The 20,836-nt window shown below is 43.6% G+C and overlaps 1 protein-coding gene across 1 annotated transcript; it reads left to right on the plus strand.

Annotated features, from left to right (window-relative positions):
- The first annotated feature begins 2,068 nt into the window (after nt 1–2,068).
- Nucleotides 2,069–20,020, plus strand: abcc6a (ATP-binding cassette, sub-family C (CFTR/MRP), member 6a). Its single transcript, XM_028971637.1, has 31 exons — nt 2,069–2,468; nt 3,788–3,964; nt 4,421–4,546; nt 6,692–6,829; nt 7,781–7,903; nt 8,780–8,841; nt 8,915–9,046; nt 9,318–9,524; nt 10,041–10,218; nt 10,366–10,527; nt 10,622–10,714; nt 11,580–11,783; nt 11,882–12,028; nt 12,221–12,308; nt 13,557–13,626; nt 13,707–13,833; nt 14,029–14,205; nt 14,369–14,536; nt 14,622–14,805; nt 15,252–15,333; nt 15,421–15,538; nt 15,608–15,815; nt 15,891–16,201; nt 16,277–16,476; nt 16,625–16,751; nt 16,999–17,100; nt 17,174–17,320; nt 17,443–17,601; nt 17,731–17,897; nt 18,613–18,807; nt 19,012–20,020. Exons 1-31 carry the CDS (start codon nt 2,427–2,429, stop codon nt 19,118–19,120), a joined length of 4,530 nt encoding a protein of 1,509 aa, XP_028827470.1. The 5' UTR covers nt 2,069–2,426; the 3' UTR covers nt 19,121–20,020.
- Nucleotides 20,021–20,836: the final 816 nt, after the last annotated feature.

Here is a 20,836-nt window from a genome sequence, read left to right on the forward strand (position 1 = left end):
TATAAACTGTATTTTGGTTCCCACATGAAGCAGATGCATGTGCCCTGCATGGCACCTTCCTGGCCAACTTGGTTTCAGGTTTAAGTATCAAGTCTGGTTGAGCCAGTGGTCGTTCGAATATGATGGTACAATAATTTAACACTTACAATTTATCCACATTTACAGAACCCCCGAAGCTGAATATAAAATTTCATACAGTCCTCTGAGTCTAGTAACATTGTAAGTCATGAAGTCTTTAGCTCCATTAATCAAACAGACAAACCTGGACAAACTGAAAATTTTATAAAAGCAACTCATGTTGTTTCTGGAACCTTTTTTGTGGAACACCTTCTAGAACCCTAACAGGTCAACTCAAGGATGACAGAGTTGTATTTCACTGGAAGGTAAAATATAACTCATGACTCCCAAATGTTGCGTTGCCATGTCAAGGCTGTTGGGTGTGTAATTTTGTGGCAGAAAATGTAATATGCTTTTTAGAAATGACTTCTTGGGGTTCTATGGTGCTCTGAATCTTAAAATAGTTTCTGTTAGACTATTTTTAAAGGATATACATAAATAAATAGATAAAACAAGAAAGGCTTGGTAGTTATCTCTATCTTGAAGAGGAGAAACAATTTTTTCTGTTATCAGAGCACAATCAATAATGATGTTTTTATAAAACAGGAGGCACCTGATGATTGGCGGTCCCTATGCATGTCCCTTCCTCACTGTAGATGATGTACACCTGCACCCATCAACGTATCACATGCAAACAACGTTTTCTATCCGTTAACGTATGTAATGCTAACAAACAAGCCAAGCCACTGCGTTTAGCGGCAGTTTGAAAACTGAGTGTTACATTATCCATGTTAGGAATCATACTCTACATGCATTCTGAATTTGGAGAGGAATGATCATGTTCAGAATGGAGCACAGAGCAACAATAAGTCAGTATGGTTACTGAGAAATGTGGTATGTGTGTATAGTAATACATATTGTTTATTAAATGAACATGTTTAACAATGTAATGTGATGTACTGTATTTATAGTCTGACCCCTTTTTGTTTCTTTCCTCCATCGACCACATCAGCTGAGTCATCATCATCATTATGACAGAAATGTGCATGTTGACGTTGTGCATTTCCCAGCAGAGGGGGCTGATGATTTTCATAGATTATACAGATTTATTTACCCACACTGCTACATCAGCCGTACAACAATACAACAGTATAACAATACAGTTGATGGGAAGCATCTCAGGATGCATCTCAGCATCAAATGCATGTCAGCTTTTAAATCTGTGTAATTATGTACACATAACAGAAACAACCCATCAATACAGCACTGAAACAGAAATACGTTTCAGCTGAAGTTCACTGTAGTCATAAGTGTAAAGTGGAAGTGTATGCAAGGCACTGCATTATGTCATGTAAAGCATTTTTTGTTGATGGAATAAGAAAAAAGCAACACGGAATCTTTTTTTTACCTTCAGTAAAGTCTCCTGAGAATTTCAGATGTTAATTAAACTTTATAAAACTGTAGAAAATATGCATTTATTTATTGGAAAAGTAATTGCATGCATGCATTAAAAAGCATGATTTTGTGTAAAAAATTTATTTTGTTGTTGTTGTTGTTATTATTAATGCAGTAATTACATGAAATCAATAAACGTGTGAAATGAGGACTCCTTGGCTGGCACACAGGGAGTTGTGCATAAACGTCCTCCATAAAGGAGGCGTTTACAGGCCCATTCTGTAATGGTTGAGTCTATCCAGAGAAAACGACAGAATAGAGCAGCAAAGTAAGCAATATTTTACGAGTGATGAATCAGAGGCCTTTCAGTATAAGATAATATTTGCTTTAGACTCTCACAAGGCTCAGCTGATCCACAGTTATTTTCCATGATTTTAGCCATGCCTCTCTGGCTCTTATTCCTTCAACAGATGGACCGCTGTCCAGTTGTCCAGTTGTCCAGCCAGGGCTGACCTCTGAACAGAGGGGGTCAGATACCACGATAAACCATAAAAAACACACATTGTGTCAGGAATTACCTCATGTTCACTGTTAGTCTCACACACACACTCACACACACACACATCAAGGGCTTTATCACTGGATGCCCACTGATTGAGAGAAAAGTGCCTCAGCACCTTGAGAAAGCCTCCTGGGTGCGGTGTCAGTTTGCTCAGGAATCACTCCAGCGGTGGTTTGATTAAGATCCAGCCCAACACATGTACGTGAGAGGGAAGAGGGGGAGTGAAGAAGAAGAAGGGAAAAAAAGTGGCTATTTCCACCCACCTAGCAGGCAGCGCTCATATAGAGCAGCCGGAGGCAGTCAGGGGCTCAGACAGACCGAGGACAGAGGGAGGACAAGATCAACTCACACTGTAGACAGCTGCTGACCCCTCACCCAGGATTAGAGTCAGGAGGACACAGGAGGAGAGTGAATGGATGCCCTCTGCAGTCTCAGTGGCCTGGACCCACTGTGGGTGAGTTCAACCCCGGGCAACCTTTTATTCCGTCAGTCTTCACATATTTATTTATTTCAGGTACAAAAATGACCTGATGTTATCTACATCTAGAAATATCTGAATCTAATATTTAAACCTACATTAAAAATATTAAGAACTCATTCATTTCGTCTTTCACTTATTCATGAATTTCTTCTGAAAATTCCTGATCCGTTATCTATTATAAATATATCACACAGCTATTATATAAAGTTATAGGTCTAATTTAGGGTTGTGCGCTATTTCACATATTAATCGCATAGTTGATCTGATTATAATCTGACTTTATTTTATCATCACTTATCCATTCATTTTCATCTATGCAATGCAATCATCTATGGTCTAGATTTATACATATCATAATGCACTAAATCTACAATGTAATCCTAGAGTAGGGTTAAAAATAAACTATTTTCTCAACTGAAAATTCTATATAGTCTAGAACATACTGAACATAATCTAATTGGTTCAATGCAATAAAGTGTTATAATGGTTGAAATCTCATAGGTGAAGTGAACACAGGTTTATTACGATGAATACTGATTGCCAGGATGAATACTGGTGTTTCCTGGCCTGTGTAAATAGTTTATTGAGGACCGGTGAACTCTCCTGTTCATGTGAAGTTAGAGGTCATGTGATCCCCTGCCGTGCCTAGCAGCGGCACCTGCAGTAGGCAGGAACGGCTGCTGCATCTGTGGGCGTGGCACTGGAATGGGTTGGGTTGCGGCGCGTTTACCTGAACCTCCGCACTTTGGCTGTCTGGCTGGTGGCTTTTCCACCCGCCGCCAAGTGCTTTGTACCCTCATTACGGCAGGGGTGGCTAATTACACCCTCGGCTCATCCCGGTGGGGAAGTTGGGAAGGAGCTGGCGGCAGAAGGCAGAGTGCATAAGCCACTGGCCGCTTGACCTGTGGTGCCGGAGTGGAAAGTTTCTGGAGACGTTTGACCGACTGACTCAGCTCGCTGGAGGAGCAACACTCCGCTGCTGCTGTAGAACATGTCTGTTGAGTAATTGTGGTTTCATTCACATTTCCCACTGTCGGAGCCCTGGGGATTGCACGGCAACATAAATATTCGTGTGCAACTGACTGGCGGGTAAACTTTGAAACCAGAGCAGAGCAGACTGTGGTGCAAACCCAAAACCGAGGCTCATTCAGTGAGATTCATGTTCGTTCCTGAAGCGAAGCCATGCTGACACCCCTGGACACTCTGAAATGCAAACAAATGTTCTGTTCTTGACCAGTGTCCCACTTCCCTCTGGCCAGTATGCAAACGCGGCATCTTCACCTTGTCCACAGGACTGGAACACCACGTGGTTCACCCCCAACCCCGACTTCACCCAGTGTTTCCAGAACACGGTGCTGGTGTGGGTGCCCTGCATCTACCTCTGGCTGTGCGCCCCCTTCTACTGCCTCCACCTGTACTGCCATGGACATGGCCGCATCCCCGTCTCTGTCCTGTTCAGCACTAAACTGGTGAGTTCCGGTTCACGTGTAAACTTTCCATGGTTCTCAAACCCCTAAATACTCACAATAAATGCAGACCCCACTTTCAGAACCCATGAGCACTCTGGCTGGTCGGTCCAAAATTAGACAGTCTTTATTAACCACTAAAGCCAATACTGGAAAAAGCCAATATTGTAAACATTATACACTTTTAAGTAAATATTAATGCATTTCCCCTCATCTGTTCACTGACACACACATTGATATATTAGACAGGTTAGGAGAATCTGTGATCTAAGAAGAGATTTTTGATTGTTCAGCAAACAATCTATCAGGAAACCAACAACAGTCTGCACTGGTATTGGATGGATGTAGGAATGCAAAAGTCAAACTACGTTCCATTTGATTCTGTACAGGTTTCACAGCATGAACCACAAACTGCACCAATCTGAACTGAACAATCTGTATGTGTTCTTGCTCCTGTAGCTGCTGGGCTTCTTCCTGATGTCCTTTGGCCTGGTGGAGTTCTTCTACATCATGCTCCTTCGGAACCAAGAGATCCTGAAGCATACAGTGTTTCTGCTGAGCCCTGTCCTGCGCAGCCTGACCATGGTAATCTCACACATCAGAATCTCCACAGCTAGCTGGAAGCTTCTATGAAAGCTCCCGTGTCTTATGAAGTTTCTCCATTGATATCAAACATAGCCTAAACGTTGTAACTTCTCAAAAAATATAAACCAAGAGAGATATGAATCTGCATACTGATCCAAAGGTGTCCGATGAGCCATATAAAGGACAGGGGAAGAATACGGAGAAGCTTCTTCAATACCACAATCCTATGGTTGCACGCTAACAATTAATGCTAACATTAAGACATGACTTTTTAATAACGTTTTTTTGCTGAGCAGTTAGAGACCACTGCCAACCCCAAGTAGCAGATTCAGGATCAGTTTCCTCTCGCCCAACACAAATATTTATCATCATGCCTCATTAAAATGTAATGACCTTTGGGAAGAAGCACAGACTCAACACAGTCAGCTCTGCGGTCGCACTGTCCACGCTCTTTGCCAGGCACCCTCTCCGTGTCCGCGCCCATAAGAAAAAATAAAGCAAAAATGGTACAAGATTGTGGAAAACACCCGTTCTAATTTGCACAGTGAACAATGGCAGGCGAGAGCGTGCAGAACAGGAAAATGTCGGCCTATAAAAACAAGCCACAATTCACTGTAGGGAATAGAGTGGTGTGAGACGACGGTTGAGGTCGTTGTGGCTGAATTAATGGATGCAGAATTCAAAGAAAAGCTCTGCGTCAGCAAATCACCTATTAGAGAACATTCAGACAAACATAGGCACGCACCTTATATTTGGTCGTTGAGTATGAACATGTTCTATTTAACTGGATTATAATTTTCCTGAAATATTTTTCCCCTGGAGTGCATGAGAACTGGACTTGTGTGTCAGAAGTCCCACAAACCCACACCTAATGCAGACGCGCTCAGCCCAACCAGACGCTTGCTCCCACCTGTGGTCTCTTCAGACGCTTAAGTCAATATCAGAAACAGTGAACGGTCACAACGCCCGACTGTGACTCGCTCTCAAAGCTTGTCCAAAGCGAGTCTTGAGTCAAAACAAGACAGCAGACCCGCTGACTGTAATTACAAACATCAACACTGAGATGGCAAAAATATTCCCGCCTGCGGTCCACCGCTCTTCCTGATCCCACTGCCGCTTACGATTATGTAATCTTGAATAGGGTCACACACACCCCAGTGGCATAAAACCGACCACGTTTTGGTTCCGGCACCATATGGAAATGAGAAAGGTGACGACTGTGCTGGGAAATGACGTAAAGCTGCGTTAGCCCCAAGTGAACAACACCCTCCCATCCAGCCGGTAATTATGAGGTATGGGTTAGACCTTGGGTTTTGAGGCCCTCGACGCTGTACTACTTTCCACCCGCCAAACTGACTGCATCCCATATCTCATTTGTTTGCTCTGTGCAACTCACAAGACAACCTGATCTTGGAATGTACAAAAATTCTAACATAATACAAAAAACTACAAACATAAATTAATGTAACATAAACTCTATGTCATCTACTTATTATCTTTTCAGCAGTTCAATATGTTTTTTAATGTTATCTTTGCTAGTTCCCCCAGCAAATTCTCAAATTCTGCATGTTTCGAAATTCTGCATGGTCTCTCTACAGCAGAGATCACTGCTTTACCTTGAGATCCTTTGATGTACCATGTCCACAAGGTGTGTTATTAGTGTAGAAGACAGAGTGAAACGGAGATGGATGCTGCGCTACACCTGGGACTACACCTCGTCTTTAAGGGCACTATAAAGACATCCTCAGGATTGACACAAATAAAGAAAAAAGAAAAAGACAAACACACCCTTAAGTGATGTTTGCACATACTTAATTTATGAAAACATTATTTCTAATAGCTACTGAACAGTTCAGTTCAGTTCACGGCTTGAGTTTTTCCAGTCAGCCATGCATCCAGTCACTGGGGAGGGAGAGGCGGTAATTCTGGAAGCGGACGTGGTTTGGAAAATGGCTCATCTCTGATTTAGCAGGATCTATTGTTGTTGTGCAATCAAAAGCCAAGGCTGAGGGAGGACTCTTGCGCTGAGGGAGCAACCTTGCGCTTTTTCGACCAGAATATTTGAAGGGTTCATGCATCACAAGGGTCACATGGCCTCTCATTTCACACCCAAACAAAGAAGCTGACCAGTGTTCCCTCCTGCAGATCCTGGCTCTGTGCGTTATCTTGTGGGAGCGAGTGAGGGGCTACCGCTCCTCGGTGTTCCTCTTCCTCTTCTGGCTGCTGGCTGTGCTCTGCTCACTGGTGCCACTGAGGGCTAAGATTCAGCTGGCCATGGATGAGGTGAGAAAAGTGACACTGGCCCCAAATGGCTCGACCTGGGTCAGAGCATCTCCATGCCGCCTAGGTCACCTGATGTCCACTTAGACCACATAAAAGGGCTGCTGCATGTCTATCAGGAGAATCAGGCAACACTTTCAGTTCTGCCAAGTAGGCGCTTTCTTATGGAGACTTGCAAACCCAAGACGCCAGGCAAACTTTACTGACCTATATTCTCCTCCCACTCAAACCCATGGGGAGCATGTTTTGCTTTGTGGTGAAAGTGCACTTTCCACACCTTGGCATGAGATCGAATGTCTACCACAACGTGTTTCGGTCCAGTGCAAAGGACGGGCATAAACCCAATATTGTAGCACAACACCATGGCCTATATAGAAGGTGGGTGGGGCTAATATTGGTCCCTGGCCCTGTTCCACCAAATTCGAGGCGCACCGCAATCTCGGATACAGCCTATAGCGTAACACAGACGCCTTAACAATTCTTTTTATGCCTAAACCATGTATTTAAACAGGGCTTTTAAACCCTTTAAAACTTTTAAGGGTTTTCACCATGATTTGCCTTAATTGTTCAAAATAAGCTTTACTGTTCCATTCATGTAGCTCTTGAGTAAGTCCCAAAGTACAGGAAAGCAAAAAGAATTGTTCTGTCAGTTTTGATTGCATGTTCCTAAAGTGTTTTCCAATAATATGGGGGGGGGGAAATCCACATTCTAGCATAGTCCAGTACAGGCATTTACATAAAAAGGGACAAAAATCAGACAGCAGACAGCAAATGTCCCATTATGGAAAGTGGCTGACGTCAGATTATGGAAGAATCTTAGTGTACCTGAACTCCCCTCTCTGTCTCATCATGACCCTGTAATTCCATCTGCCTTGTCCCATTACTGTAATGAATAAGCACCAGGGCCAGACAGTCATCTCTCTCTCTCTCTCTCTCTCTCTCTTTCTGTGACAGGGTCTCTCACCCAATCTCGTCCAGTACTTGGCCTTTTTCTCTTATTTTGCCCTGCAGTTGGCCCAGCTTTTCCTCAGTTGCTTTGCTGATCAGTCACCAAATCCTAAATATGCTAATGTCAAGGTAAGAGATGACACTGATTCTTACATACATTGTTTTTCTGAACTAGGATATTAAAAGTTTCAATTAACTTGTTATTTGCTACAGTTCCAACTTTCAAATATTTATAATTCATGCACACTTTAAAAAACTTGACAACTCCTGTGATTCTGCAAAATTAAAAAATATGTAATTATTTCAGGACTTAAAATCTGAAAAAAAAAATCCTCACTTCCTGTATAAAATGAACCCTTCCCTTGTATAAAGATTGAAATGTTTCCTCTCCATACATATGTGAAGTTTTCTTTTTCACCCTTCTGCTGTGACTCAGTCCATTGCTAAAAATCTGTCAAGCATCCATCATGTGTATCAAGTTGCAATCTGAGAAAAGCTCTGGTTTCTAGAACAAACTGAGTCATGCAGGAGTGCAGTCACAGCAGCCTGTGAGACTGCAGCGTGGTCCCGGAAGAAAACAGGAAAACACACTCGTTCAAAAAAAAAAAGACAGAGAGAGAGTGGCTGGGTGCAGTGGGGCCCAGAGGTTGGAAGCCACAGGCGGGTTTGGCCTCAGGGGCCACACCCCGAGATCCATTCATTACTCACTGCATCCCAAAAGGGTCGGACCTCCGGTGAGGGGGCGAGTGTGTGTGTGTGTTTCAATGAGTGAGAGCTGAAGTCAGCATCAGCCACTACTCTGCCTATAGTAAAGCACACAGTGTACACATTTTTCTTAGTGGGAACCACGTGTGACGCGTGCAACTTATGTAAGTGTTTAAGTGGGAAACTATGAAACCAGACTTTTCTAATTCTAAACCTGAAGTTTAGAAGCCACTTACAGCTTGTGCAGAGATAAAGTTAAGCTTCATCATTTAAATTTTCATCATATACATTTTTTTGCAGAACCCATGTCCTGTTGAAGATGCATCTTTCTTCTCAAAATTGTTGTTCTGGTGGTTCAGTGGGTAAGAGCATTTTTTTAACACATCCTAAACTTAACTTGAGGCACTACAAGAATTTTATTTTGTGTGTGTGCAGGCTGGTTGTTAAAGGTTATCGTACTCCACTGCAAGCTGAAGACCTTTGGTCACTGCGTGAGGAGGACACGTCAGAGAAGATCATCTTAGACCTGCAGGAGGAGTGGACAGCCAAATGTGCCAAACTGAAACAGTAAGACTATTTGAAAATGCCGCTACTTGATTCAGTCTGGAAACTAGTGGTGAACATTATTTGTCACCGGGTGGCTTGTTATGAAGGCTTCGAAGTTTGGTTGTTGTGAGCTCTCACACGTCAGGTAATGTGGTGTAATCTGTTTTATGACTGCTGGGAAACTCAACCGCACTACATGTTGGCTCTGTTTTAAATTACATCTTGAAAGGCCCAGAGATGTTTTCTTCCTGGGACATCTTTGTACGTCTCACTGTGTCCCTCCCACTGACAGACAGGACAAGAACCTGAGTGCTAACGTGGCGCTGGGGTCCAGGCTCCCAGAACAAGCCCAGCTCATCAGGAAACTGCAGAAAGAGCAGAGCTCAGGCTTTTTCCTGCTGCGAACCCTCGCCCGGAAGTTTGGGCCCTACTTCCTGAAAGGGACGGTGTGCCTCCTGGTCCATGATGTCTTCATGTTTGCTGTTCCACAGGTGCTCAGGTGAGATGGCGCTCTGAGAAAAAGTACCATCACAAGTTCCCAGTAGCAGAACCTCTGAGGTTGTGGTCACAAAGTCTGGCCACAATGAGAGAGTGAGCTTCCAGACAGGAGGCTAATTAAGATGGATGATTGTGTAACCAAGGCTGGTGTGTGTGGCCTCCTCTGGTTGTCTTGATGACCAACTGTTGCCGACTGCAGTGCAGAACTGCAGTTACAGCATTTCCCATTTTCAAAATGGCACTTCCAGTGCCTTTCAACATTTCTGTGTAGGATTAACGTAACTCAGTTTTATTTTGTTGGTGGTGGGTTTGAATGAAGGTAAAAAAAATGGGGGGGGGAAAAAAAATATATATATGCAAAACATTTTAAACAATTGGCCATGCAATAACATTTAGTTCTCATGAACTATTCAAAATAAAATTAAACTGGTTGCCACAGTGTGAGAGGTACTTGCAAGTTTACATTATGGTATTTTGGGACCCTGCTTAAGAACATCTCTTGTATCAACCTCCTCAGTCTGCTACTGGGTTTCATGAGGGAGACAGATGCCCCTCTGTGGAAAGGCTACTTCTACGCATCTCTTATGTTCCTGCTTTCCTGCTTCCAGTCCCTCTTCAACCACCAGTACATGTACACCTGCTTCACTGTGGGCATGAGGGTGAAGACTGCAGTCATGGGCCTAGTCTACAGGAAGGTGGGTTTCTATAATGTGCTTATATAATGTGCTTTTTTAGATTTCTTTTAAAAGTCGTTCCTCTCAATGCATGTTGGTGGCATGTGTACAACACTGGAGGTGTGTGTCTGACCCAAGGCTTGTCTTGTGTATTTATTGTATTGTTAGTCTTTGATCATAAACAGCGCGGCACGTAGGACATGCACAGTCGGGGAGATAGTGAACCTGGTCTCTGCAGACACCCAGAAGCTCATGGACTTTGTGGTGTACTTTAATGCAGTATGGTTGGCTCCTGTTGAGATCGCCCTTTCTCTGTTCTTCCTCTGGCAGGTGAATGACCCTCTTTCATATGTGTGAGAAAAAAGTCTGTCAAAAAAATTCATCATAATATTGACAAAACAAAAAATATATATTTTATTTACAGCACCTGGGTCCTTCAGCCTTAGCTGGAATTGCCACTGTCATCCTCATCTTTCCGCTCAATGGATTCATTGCCAAGAAACGAAGCAAGCTGCAGGTAGAGTCCTTGCAAAAGAACCAATGGACCAAGTTTCCTTTCAATGTAGCCAAAAAAAACTTTTTAAGAACCAAAATGATAATACATGGAATTTCGAAAGACCTGCAAAGGGTCCAGCCCTGTAAAATGGGATACACTTGGAGGAAGCTATGTAGTTCAAAAGTAGTTTGTAAAACCTGAAGTATCTCAAAGTGTCTTTCCTGAAATGGAGTCAGTGCAACCCTAACCCATGATCCTAACTAGGTCACACCCAGCAGCACTGTCTGGAGGCACCTGTTTGAGGGCTCCATTTAATCATCTGATGTTTCCACCAAATGCAGTTTAGCCAGAAAGGTCTAAATGTGTAACTGTCCCTTATGACTGCCAAATCCCAAAAAAGGACACCATGTCATCTCAGGCCAACACTTGGTGTCCCACAGCTGTTTTAGATAGGCGTGGGTGGTTGGGTTGGACACTGTCTGTTTCAGCCCTTTCATGTCATCTTGTTTGTGAAGATGAAAAACAACCACAGCAGAGAAAAATGCAATAAAACATTTTTAAGAGATGATGACACATCAATGAAACATACATTACCCAGAACATTAGTGACTGACTAGAACAATGTGACATTTTACTGTAGTCATTTCTGAAGGATTGGGATGTCCTAGAGGTGGTAATAACTTGATAACTTGAGGCTCATGTAGTCAACTTCATTTTTATTGACTAGAAAAAAAAAACGCATGGCTTGAATGACCAGTCACTCCAGTCACTCCAATTCAGATCGGAGAGGTAGTCAGGGTAAAACAAGACAAGGTATAGGGGAAAAGTCCAGACTCAAAAGTCTACAATTCTATCGTCACGACTGGTTTTTGTTCACTATTTTCAGGAAATTCAAATGAATTATATGGATGGTCGGATCAAGTTAATGAATGAGATCTTCAACGGGATCAAGATCCTAAAGTTTTATGCCTGGGAAAAGGCTTTCCTGGAGCAGGTACTAGGATACAGGGAGAAGGAGCTGAGGGCCTTAAAGAAGTCTCAGATCCTCTACTCCATTTCCATAGCATCTTTCAACTCTTCATCCTTCTTGGTATGTCCTACCTCACTGCATTTATTCAACCTAGAAACATAGTTAAGTTTCTGTGATGTTCTGGAGATGTTCTGACTGTATATTTTGGTTTGTCGCAGATTGCCTTTGCCATGTTTGGTGTTTTCGTAACAATTGATGATAAGAATGTACTGGATGCCCAGAAGGTCTTTGTGTCGATGGCCATCATTAACATCCTGAAGACCCCACTGAGCCAGCTTCCCTTTGCCATGAGCACCACCATGCAGGTATCTTTGATTGCTCTAGAGTGATTCTTGGTCTGTCAACACTAGCTGTCTGACTTGGATTAATCAACTTGAATGACTTGAGTAGATTAGTCGACAAAATAAATTTTTTATAAATGTAAGTGCTATACTGTGCTAAGGTAGCCAATGCTGTTTAAATATACACTCATTTTAAGAAGCCTTTTTGTGTTTCAGGCAGTTGTCTCACTGAAACGTCTGGGGAAATTTCTTTGCCAGGAAGAACTGAAGCCAGACAGTGTGGTCAAAGGGCCTTTCAAATCTGGTGAGCTTTCTCTTTGGCCACCGAGAGCACTCTCGGCTTCCATCACACTTTATGAATGGGGACCAGACAGTTGGTGGGGGTGTTGTTTACCGATTGCCGAATTCCTCAGTTATACGGTGGTATGTTTTCACATCCTGTAACTGGGATGAGGGCAATTAGAGTGCCATTCTTACCCTGCTGCACCAAACCGGTGAGACACCAGAACAGAAAATGCCCCTTGCAGGCAGTCAACACATCGTCAGACGCCTTGTAAAAGCGCAGCATTCATTTTCTCAAATGCGACTAATTATAGATTAAACTAGACTCTGCTGTCTGATAGCGGCTCAAAGCAGCACCCTTTTCCTGTACAACAGTCTATTGCCTGGTTGTCTGAGGTGCTTTTAGAACACTGACATGTTTTTCATCCATTCATTTTTGTTCTAAGGAAGAATGTGAAAATACACAATCCCACTGCAGTAACGGTGCAGTAACTTTTTTCAAATTTCTTATTTATATTGACCTGCAATGCAATTTCTATGAGTTAAATATAAATGCTAAATTGAATTATTTATTGATGAAAAAAGACTTGACCCGGTGCAGGGGTTAGGGTGGCTTCACACCTCTATGGTTGTGAGTTAGAATCTTGACTCGGACCGTTCAGTGGGTACATGAAGTATTCAGATCCTCTTAAATTGTTATATTGTTAATTGTTATATTGCAGCCATTTGCTTAAACAATTTAAGATCCTTTTTTTTTCTCCTCATTTATGCACACACAGCATAATAACAGAAAAACACAGAATTATTAACAAAGAAATCTGAAAAAAATGTCAACAATATATCAAAGAGTGAAATATTTAAGGGCATCTGAATATTTTCCGTACCCACTGTACTCTCCTCGTGTTGGTGCGGGTTTCATCTGGACTCTGCGGTTTCACCATACCAAGGCATGTACACTAGGTAAATTGTCTGTAGGTGTGAGTGAATGGGATATGTGTGTACTCTCCGCCCTGTGGTGAGTTTCCACCCTGCGCCCAGTGTCTCGGTATGGGCTCTGGCAGCCGCAATCCATAACTAAGCAGTTATGAAAAGTGAGTGAGTGAGAAGGAAAAACGTGCATGCATTTGATTTTACGTGCATGCATTTGATGTTCATTATTGTTGGACCATTTAAAATCCCTCACCATATTCATTTTTTCCTTGTAATTATCCCATTGAGCTGTTTTTGCATACGTCTCGTCATACGTGTCTCCTTGTCTCCTCTCTCACAGATGAAGATGCTATAGTCATAGAAAATGCAACCTTTTCCTGGTCTAAAGATAAAGCTCCATGTCTAAAAAAGTGAGTCAACGTTCATGTATTTAAATTTAATTTACAAATGTGTCTATGTTCCTTTAGCTTTCTAATCACCCCATGTGTAGGATTAATGTTAGGGTTCCTCGTGGCTCTCTGGTAGCTGTGGTGGGCCATGTTGGAAGTGGGAAATCCTCTCTGCTCTCAGCAATGCTTGGCGAGGCAGAGAAGAGAAATGGCAACGTCTATGTAACGGTAAGAAGCTGAAGAATGTCTTCTAATTTGCAAAGCTCTTCCAAAATGACGTGTCTCTTTTGGGACAAGTGTAGGGGTGGCTCAACTGTAGGGCCTGTCAAAGCCCGTTGAGACATACTGTATGTTATTATGGGCTACATAAGAAAATAAAATAAATGTTTTAGTTAATAACTTTCTTTCTGCTTCATTCCACAGGGCTCTGTGGCATATGTGCCACAGCAGGCCTGGATTCAAAATGCGACTCTTCATGACAACATCCTGTTTGGACAGGAGAAGCGTAAAGTCTGGTATCAGCGAGTGTTAGAGGCCTGTGCCCTGACATCGGACCTTGAGATTCTGCCTGCTGGAGATGCCACCGAGATTGGAGAGAAGGTTGGAGTCATTGGGCATCAATAATAATAATCAATATGGAAATCCAATAAGTTTGTGTTAAATGATAAAACAGTTATGCAACAGTGAAAAATGTGATGCAACATCATATTAGACTGAATGTAAGACACATGACAGCTGAGATTAATTTGATTTTTATTCACAGGGTCTGAACCTTTCAGGTGGCCAGAAGCAGAGGGTCAGTCTGGCACGGGCAGTCTACAGGAAAGCAGACATCTACTTCCTGGACGACCCTCTTTCTGCTGTAGATGCCCACGTGGGTCAGCACATTTTTGACAAGGTCATTGGACCCAAGGGTGTGCTGAGGGACAAGGTCAGTGCAGTAAATTCCTGCACTTTGCAGATCTTCGTCTTCTGTTTGGATGCATTTGTTTGTTTATACTGCAGTCTGTGTGCAGACTCGAATTCTGGTGACCCACGGAATGAGCTTCCTGCCTCAAGCTGACCTCATCTTGGTGCTGGACGATGGTGAAATTACAGAGAGCGGATCCTACCAGGAGTTGTTGAGCCGAAATGGAGCCGTCGCTGATTTTATTCGTACATTTGCCAGCGCAGAGCGGAAAGAGAGTACAGTACAGAGAGGTAAACATGGATACCTGCATTCCTCTTCCCACCAAAGCTGCCTCTAGCTGGGTTTCCATTGCAGTTTAGCACAAACTAGAAGTGACTAAATACAATCGCTCTGTGTTTATCTCGATGATGATATGAGATTAAGGGTCATTTCTCTGTCTAATTGAAGATCATTGTCTGCCATGATTGTGTGTAACATTTGCTGAATTATACAACACAGTTGGACTGAAGGAGCCAGTTCCATCCAAGAAGCTCAATGTCAATTCATGTAACTCAAATGCAAAATATGTATGTATATATTGCTTTGTCAAATCCTTTGGAAAATGAACCCCATATGAAAACCAGGCAGGAAAAGCAGAATCATGGAAACCCACCTACTGACAAGTAACACTTGTGTTTTAAATGTCTGCTTCTCTGCCAAGAGCATGATAATAAAAACACACTTTACTTGGCCATAGGATCCAGGAAGTCCATGTCCCGCCTGAGTGTTACAGACTTCATGCCATTCTCCAGAGATCTTTCCCAGGAGCAGCTCATTGGGTATGTAAGATGATCAAATACCAGCATGTTAGTGCGTTCTCCAGTTTCTGCAGTAACCTCCAGATCCTTCTCTTTTTTAATTGTTAGGGGTGACACTAGCAGTGTATCTATGCAGAACCTTGAGCAAATCCCTGACGTTGAGCAGGAGCAGCTTTCAGAGGACCTGGGGAAACTAACCGAGGTCGACAAAGCCCACACTGGCAGGGTATGTTCTTTGTGAACATTCAGATTTTGCAGAATGTCTTTGCAGACCAGTAATTCAGTTTCTCTGCAGGTGAAACTTGAGATGTATGCTGAGTACTTCCGGACCATCGGCCTTGGCTTGATCATCCCAATCATTATCCTTTACGCCTTCCAGCAGGCCGCATCTCTGGCCTACAACTACTGGCTCAGCATGTGGGCTGATGAGCCAGTGGTCAACGGAACCCAGATCAACACAGACATGAAGCTGGGAGTTTTTGGAGCTCTGGGTTTGGCACAAGGTGAGACCCTCTGTGGATGTTTACCCATCGGCTGGTAAAAGACATTGATTACGGTGTCCTGCTCTATGAAAACAGGCATGGGGATATTTGGAACCACTGTTGCCATCTCAGTTGGGGGCATTATCGCCTCACGTCACCTGCACATGAACCTGCTCACCAACGTGCTCCACTCGCCCATGTCCTTCTTTGAGAGCACGCCCAGCGGCAATCTCCTCAATCGCTTTGCCAAGGAAATTGACGCCATCGACTGCATGGTTCCGGATGGTCTTAAGATGATGCTGGGCTACTTTTTCAAGCTGATGGAGGTGTGCATTATAGTGCTGCTAGCAACGCCGTTTGCAGCCATCGCCATCCTCCCTCTGGCGCTTCTTTATGGTTTTGTCCAGGTATGTCTGACATTGCAAATATAGAGTCAGATTAAATGGGTTGTTGGGTTTGACCCATCTTGTTTGGTCAAAAAGAGCTTCTACGTGGCCACATCCTGCCAGCTGCGACGACTGGAAGCTGTTAGCCGCTCGCCCATCTACTCACACTTCAACGAGAGCGTGCAGGGTGCCAGTGTGATCCGGGCCTTTGGTGAACAATCGCGCTTCATACTGCAGGCCAACGAGAAAGTGGACCACAACCAGACCTCCTACTTCCCTCGATTTGTAGCCACCAGGTTAGAAACAGCACACTGGTTAAAACTCATTCCTAGTGAAGTCTGTGAGTACAGTACTTGTCTACCAATGGGTCTAAATTCTACCATGCCAACCAAAAAAGGAGAAAATGATACAATGTCATTTCAGCTTTCGGAATTATTTCTTCAGGTGGCTGGCTGTGAACCTGGAGTTTCTTGGCAATGGTGTTGTGTTGGCAGCCGCGGTTCTGTCTGTGATGGGAAAAGAAACTCTGAGCCCTGGCATTGTTGGTCTGGCCGTGTCTCATTCCCTGCAGGTAATGCACAATTCTGAAAAAAATGTTCACAATGGAACCGTTGCCCCCCTTCCTTGGGCTCACTTGCAAATTCAGTCTATTCTCTGGGGAAGCTGCTACCCTTTCTTGCAACAGACACTATGCGTGCCGCGTCTCTCAATTATGTGGTTAACCCATTCGAAAATAATGTGGCCGAGACGTCTCCTTGTTGCACAATTCTGTTACACAAACCTTCTGCCACAAGCTTAGATTCTCAAGTTTATTGCAGGTAACGGCCATCCTGAGCTGGATTGTGAGGTCTTGGACGGATGTGGAAAACAACATTGTGTCAGTGGAGAGAGTGAAGGAGTACGCGGACACGCCCAAGGAGGTGAGCATTGCCCTTTCACCTCCTTAAGTTTGTTTGGAGCAGCACCTTCACGCAACTGTTCACCAATCTGCAGGCAGCTTGGAGTGTCGAAGGCAGTTCCCTGCCCCCAGCTTGGCCCCACACTGGCACTATTGAGTTCTGTGACTATGGCCTCCAGTACCGCAGAGGATTAGAACTGGCTCTGAAAGGCATTTCCTTGCAAATCCAGAAGAGAGAGAAGGTCAGGGGAAAAAATAACTGTGTGGTTCCATAATAATACACGAGAAGACAATGAATTTAAAGCATCTGGATTATTCATGCAAAGGCTTTATAAACAGCAGTCCCACTTCCTCTTCAACGTAGGTTGGTATTGTCGGAAGGACTGGAGCGGGAAAGTCCTCCCTGGCCCTTGGAATCTTCCGGATATTGGAGGCGGCCAAAGGGGAAATCTACATCGATGGTGTCAACATTGCGGAGATTGGACTTCACGAGCTGCGATCGCGCATCACCATCATTCCTCAGGTAAAATGGAATAGCTGCTCTGTGACCACAGCGGCGGTGCCACGACGGTGTGAATTCAAGTGCCAGTGCTAAAATGACTGAGGTCACTTCATTCTACTTGTAATAAATGACTTCTCGTTACGTTGTCAGGACCCCGTGCTGTTCTCCGGCTCGCTGCGCATGAATCTGGACCCTTTTGATGCGTATTCCGATGAAGAGGTGTGGAATACACTCGAACTCGCTCACCTCAAGAACTTTGTGTCGGGCCTGCCGGACAAGCTCCAATACGAGTGCTCCGAAGGTGGAGAGAACTTGAGGTGAGGGGACAGCAAACAATGTGCGACAAACTCGCTTTAACAGATCCTTTATAGATGATATAAATGAAGGGAAAACCTCAGAAAGGAACATTCTGCCAAGTCGTTTGAGCAAACAGCAGATGGCAATGAAGGGTTGGTGTTAAAGTGTCCATCATTATTAGTGTACGGAGGTTTGTAGAAGACATGAAGTTTAATTGTTTTGTCTTGTTAGTGTCGAGACCATGTCCCAAGATCACAGCTATTTGTTCCTTAACAGCTTGAAAAAACAAATGTACACTTTTACGTTCTAGGGATGAGCACATTCACGAACTGACAAAAATAGAAATTTTCATATTAGTGTCTGTTATTTGGGATGGAGACTCAGGGAGTTAATTATATTTAAAAATTCCAATAGAAATTCAATTTAATGGACTTCCATAATAGGGAGTGGTTTTTTTTTTAAGTTCTATTTTTAAAGATATTAAAGCAATGTTGCATGTGCAGAACCTCCAGGCGGTAGAGACATAAATTATAGAACCTCTGGTAAACACATCCCAGACGCAGCTTCTATATTACAATACAATATTTTGTATAATTGTTGTATGGCATGGCATACAAATAAGCACCAAACGCTACCTTGTTGATAAAATGTGGTAGACCTGGTGTTTATCTTCGTTCAGCATGTTTCAGGAGAGGTCAAAGGGTTAATGCTGAAGTTTTACTTTTTCGCCCACAGCCTTGGTCAGCGACAGCTGGTGTGCCTGGCACGGGCCCTCCTTCGCAAAACCAAGGTTCTGGTCCTGGACGAGGCCACGGCGGCGGTCGACCTGGAAACAGACGCTCTGATCCAGTCCACCATCCGCAGCCAGTTTGAAGACTGCACCGTCTTGACCATAGCCCACCGGCTCAATACCATCCTGGATTACAGCAGGTAGAGTGAACTGGTGGCCATGCCCTGTTTGCCAAGTCTGCTGCCATTGGTTTATAAACACAGGGTGAGACAGAGTGAAACCACGCGACTGGATCGCATGGCGTTACGACTCCCCCGAAACTATAAACCGACCTGCTAGCATGACAAACAGTCAGCTCTCCAGCGCCGGAGTAACGATGGCGTATTCTTTTTTTTCCCCTCCAGAGTCATCGTCATGGACAAAGGAACCATTGTAGAAATGGATTCTCCACCCAATCTCATCTCCCAGCATGGCCAGTTCTACCGAATGTGCCGAGAGGCTGGCCTGGTGTGAACCTACTCTTCCACATTTAGAAACTGTATGTATTAGTTGCGATGAGACTAAAGCTAAATTACTCAGGTCAAAGGTCGTGCTCAGGGCACAGCAGATGAACACTTTACTTGGTAAATATACATGTGAAGCTAAAGGTTTCTCCAGAATGCAAAACATTCTCTACATAAATACATAAATAATCCACATGGGGATAGCAGCACAAAGCCCCGCCTCCTCGAACAGAAATATCTATTCATGAATGTGAAGGAAATGCACAGCAAACAACGTTGTATCGATAATGTACATATGAAGCCTTTTCTGAAGATCCATACGTTTCCCTGACGTCTCACCAGGACAAACATGTTTACTGAGATACCTGACTTGGGGAAAAGAGAACTCACCGTGTTCGACTCGCAAACCAGCCATTTCAGTATTTTATGAGAAGGGTGAAAAGACACTGCCGAGTGCCAAAATGCAAAAGTCCAAGTATGCTGCGGCATCTGTTCGTTTTAAGAAGAGTAAACACATAAAACGAACATTCTGTATTTGCCCCGTTACCCACGTACAGCTGGTCCTCATTTCATCATTGCTCTCCACACACACGCTCCTGTTCTGCGGCACATTCAGGCAGAACACGCGAATCTCAACATTCGACATGTTTCATACGCCTACTGTAAGATGAAGCCCTTTCCTGGTTCTGCCAGGTTCTGAAACGTTCTGTACTGTTGCACACCTTCCTCGTTGTTCTGCCAACGACAGCGCTATCCAGTATTTATGTGATGTAGCTAAATCCATATGCCATTATGTGCCTTCGAGATTGTACTGTATTTATTCTATTGATATTTAATCTGTTGTATTGTATTATTTCTTCTGGTTTGTATTCACGTTTATACTCCTGCGGGAAATAAAAGACTAAATGTTCGCTGGCTGCCACTTTGTTTTGTTTGTCTGAGGCTTTTCCAGAACTTTCGGACTGGCCTTGGTTTTTTGGTAATGGGAGTGGAAATGCAGTGCCCTGAAAGGTGGCCTTACAACAGGATAAACCTGATGCTCCCTATTGGTGCCCTTCCAAACAGTGGCCTATACATTTCCCCCATATGATTATGGGTAGAAAATGGTTGCACTTTAAAATAACCTAAATGGGAGTCATTGCCAGATTAAGTTATTTGTCTAATAAAGGATGATGGACCTGCCTCCAATGAGCTTCATCCAATGGATCAAATATCAATCAATGAATGGTATTCACTGCTGTATGTCTGTCCAGACAGTTCTAGCGTTCTTCTGGGAGGCACCATGTGGGTTTACAGAGCTGTACATTTACAGATCTCATGGCTGCCCACGGCCAACCAGGGGTGATAGGTTAAATGCAGAGGACACATTTCGTTGCGTCACCGTGTGTTGTGCAGTGTATCACAATGACAATCACTTCACTTTCAGCTAGAGCATTTCAGCAACAACCATTCTGCAGTTCCACAGATATCCACTAGATGGGCCTATCGCATAAGTATTAAATCTACAAGTTGTCCTGTCATATGTTGTTTTATTACTTTTATCGATTAATTTTGTATTTTGTATGAATGTGTTGCTTGACCTTTAAGTGTTTTAGACTACGTTGTTTAAACTGCGGGATGTGGCAACCAAGGCTGCCCCGTCCGCTTTTTTGTCTGTGACGTTGTGTTAAATTGCTTCGTCTGTTTGTGTGTTTCTCTTTATTTTAGCTTCATGAAGGTCTCACTC

The sequence above is a fragment of the Denticeps clupeoides genome, chromosome 3 (genome assembly GCF_900700375.1).
Source record: "Denticeps clupeoides chromosome 3, fDenClu1.1, whole genome shotgun sequence".
In the NCBI taxonomy this organism is placed as follows: domain Eukaryota; kingdom Metazoa; phylum Chordata; class Actinopteri; order Clupeiformes; family Denticipitidae; genus Denticeps; species Denticeps clupeoides.

Coding starts and splice junctions, on each gene's coding strand:
- abcc6a (XM_028971637.1), top strand. CDS start 2,427: ATGGATGCCCTCTGCAGTCTCAGTGGCCTGGACCCACTGTGG. Junction 3,965..4,420: donor TCCTGTTCAGCACTAAACTG/GTGAGTTCCGGT, acceptor TTGCTCCTGTAG/CTGCTGGGCTTCTTCCTGAT. Junction 17,898..18,612: donor GAAGGTGGAGAGAACTTGAG/GTGAGGGGACAG, acceptor TTTCGCCCACAG/CCTTGGTCAGCGACAGCTGG.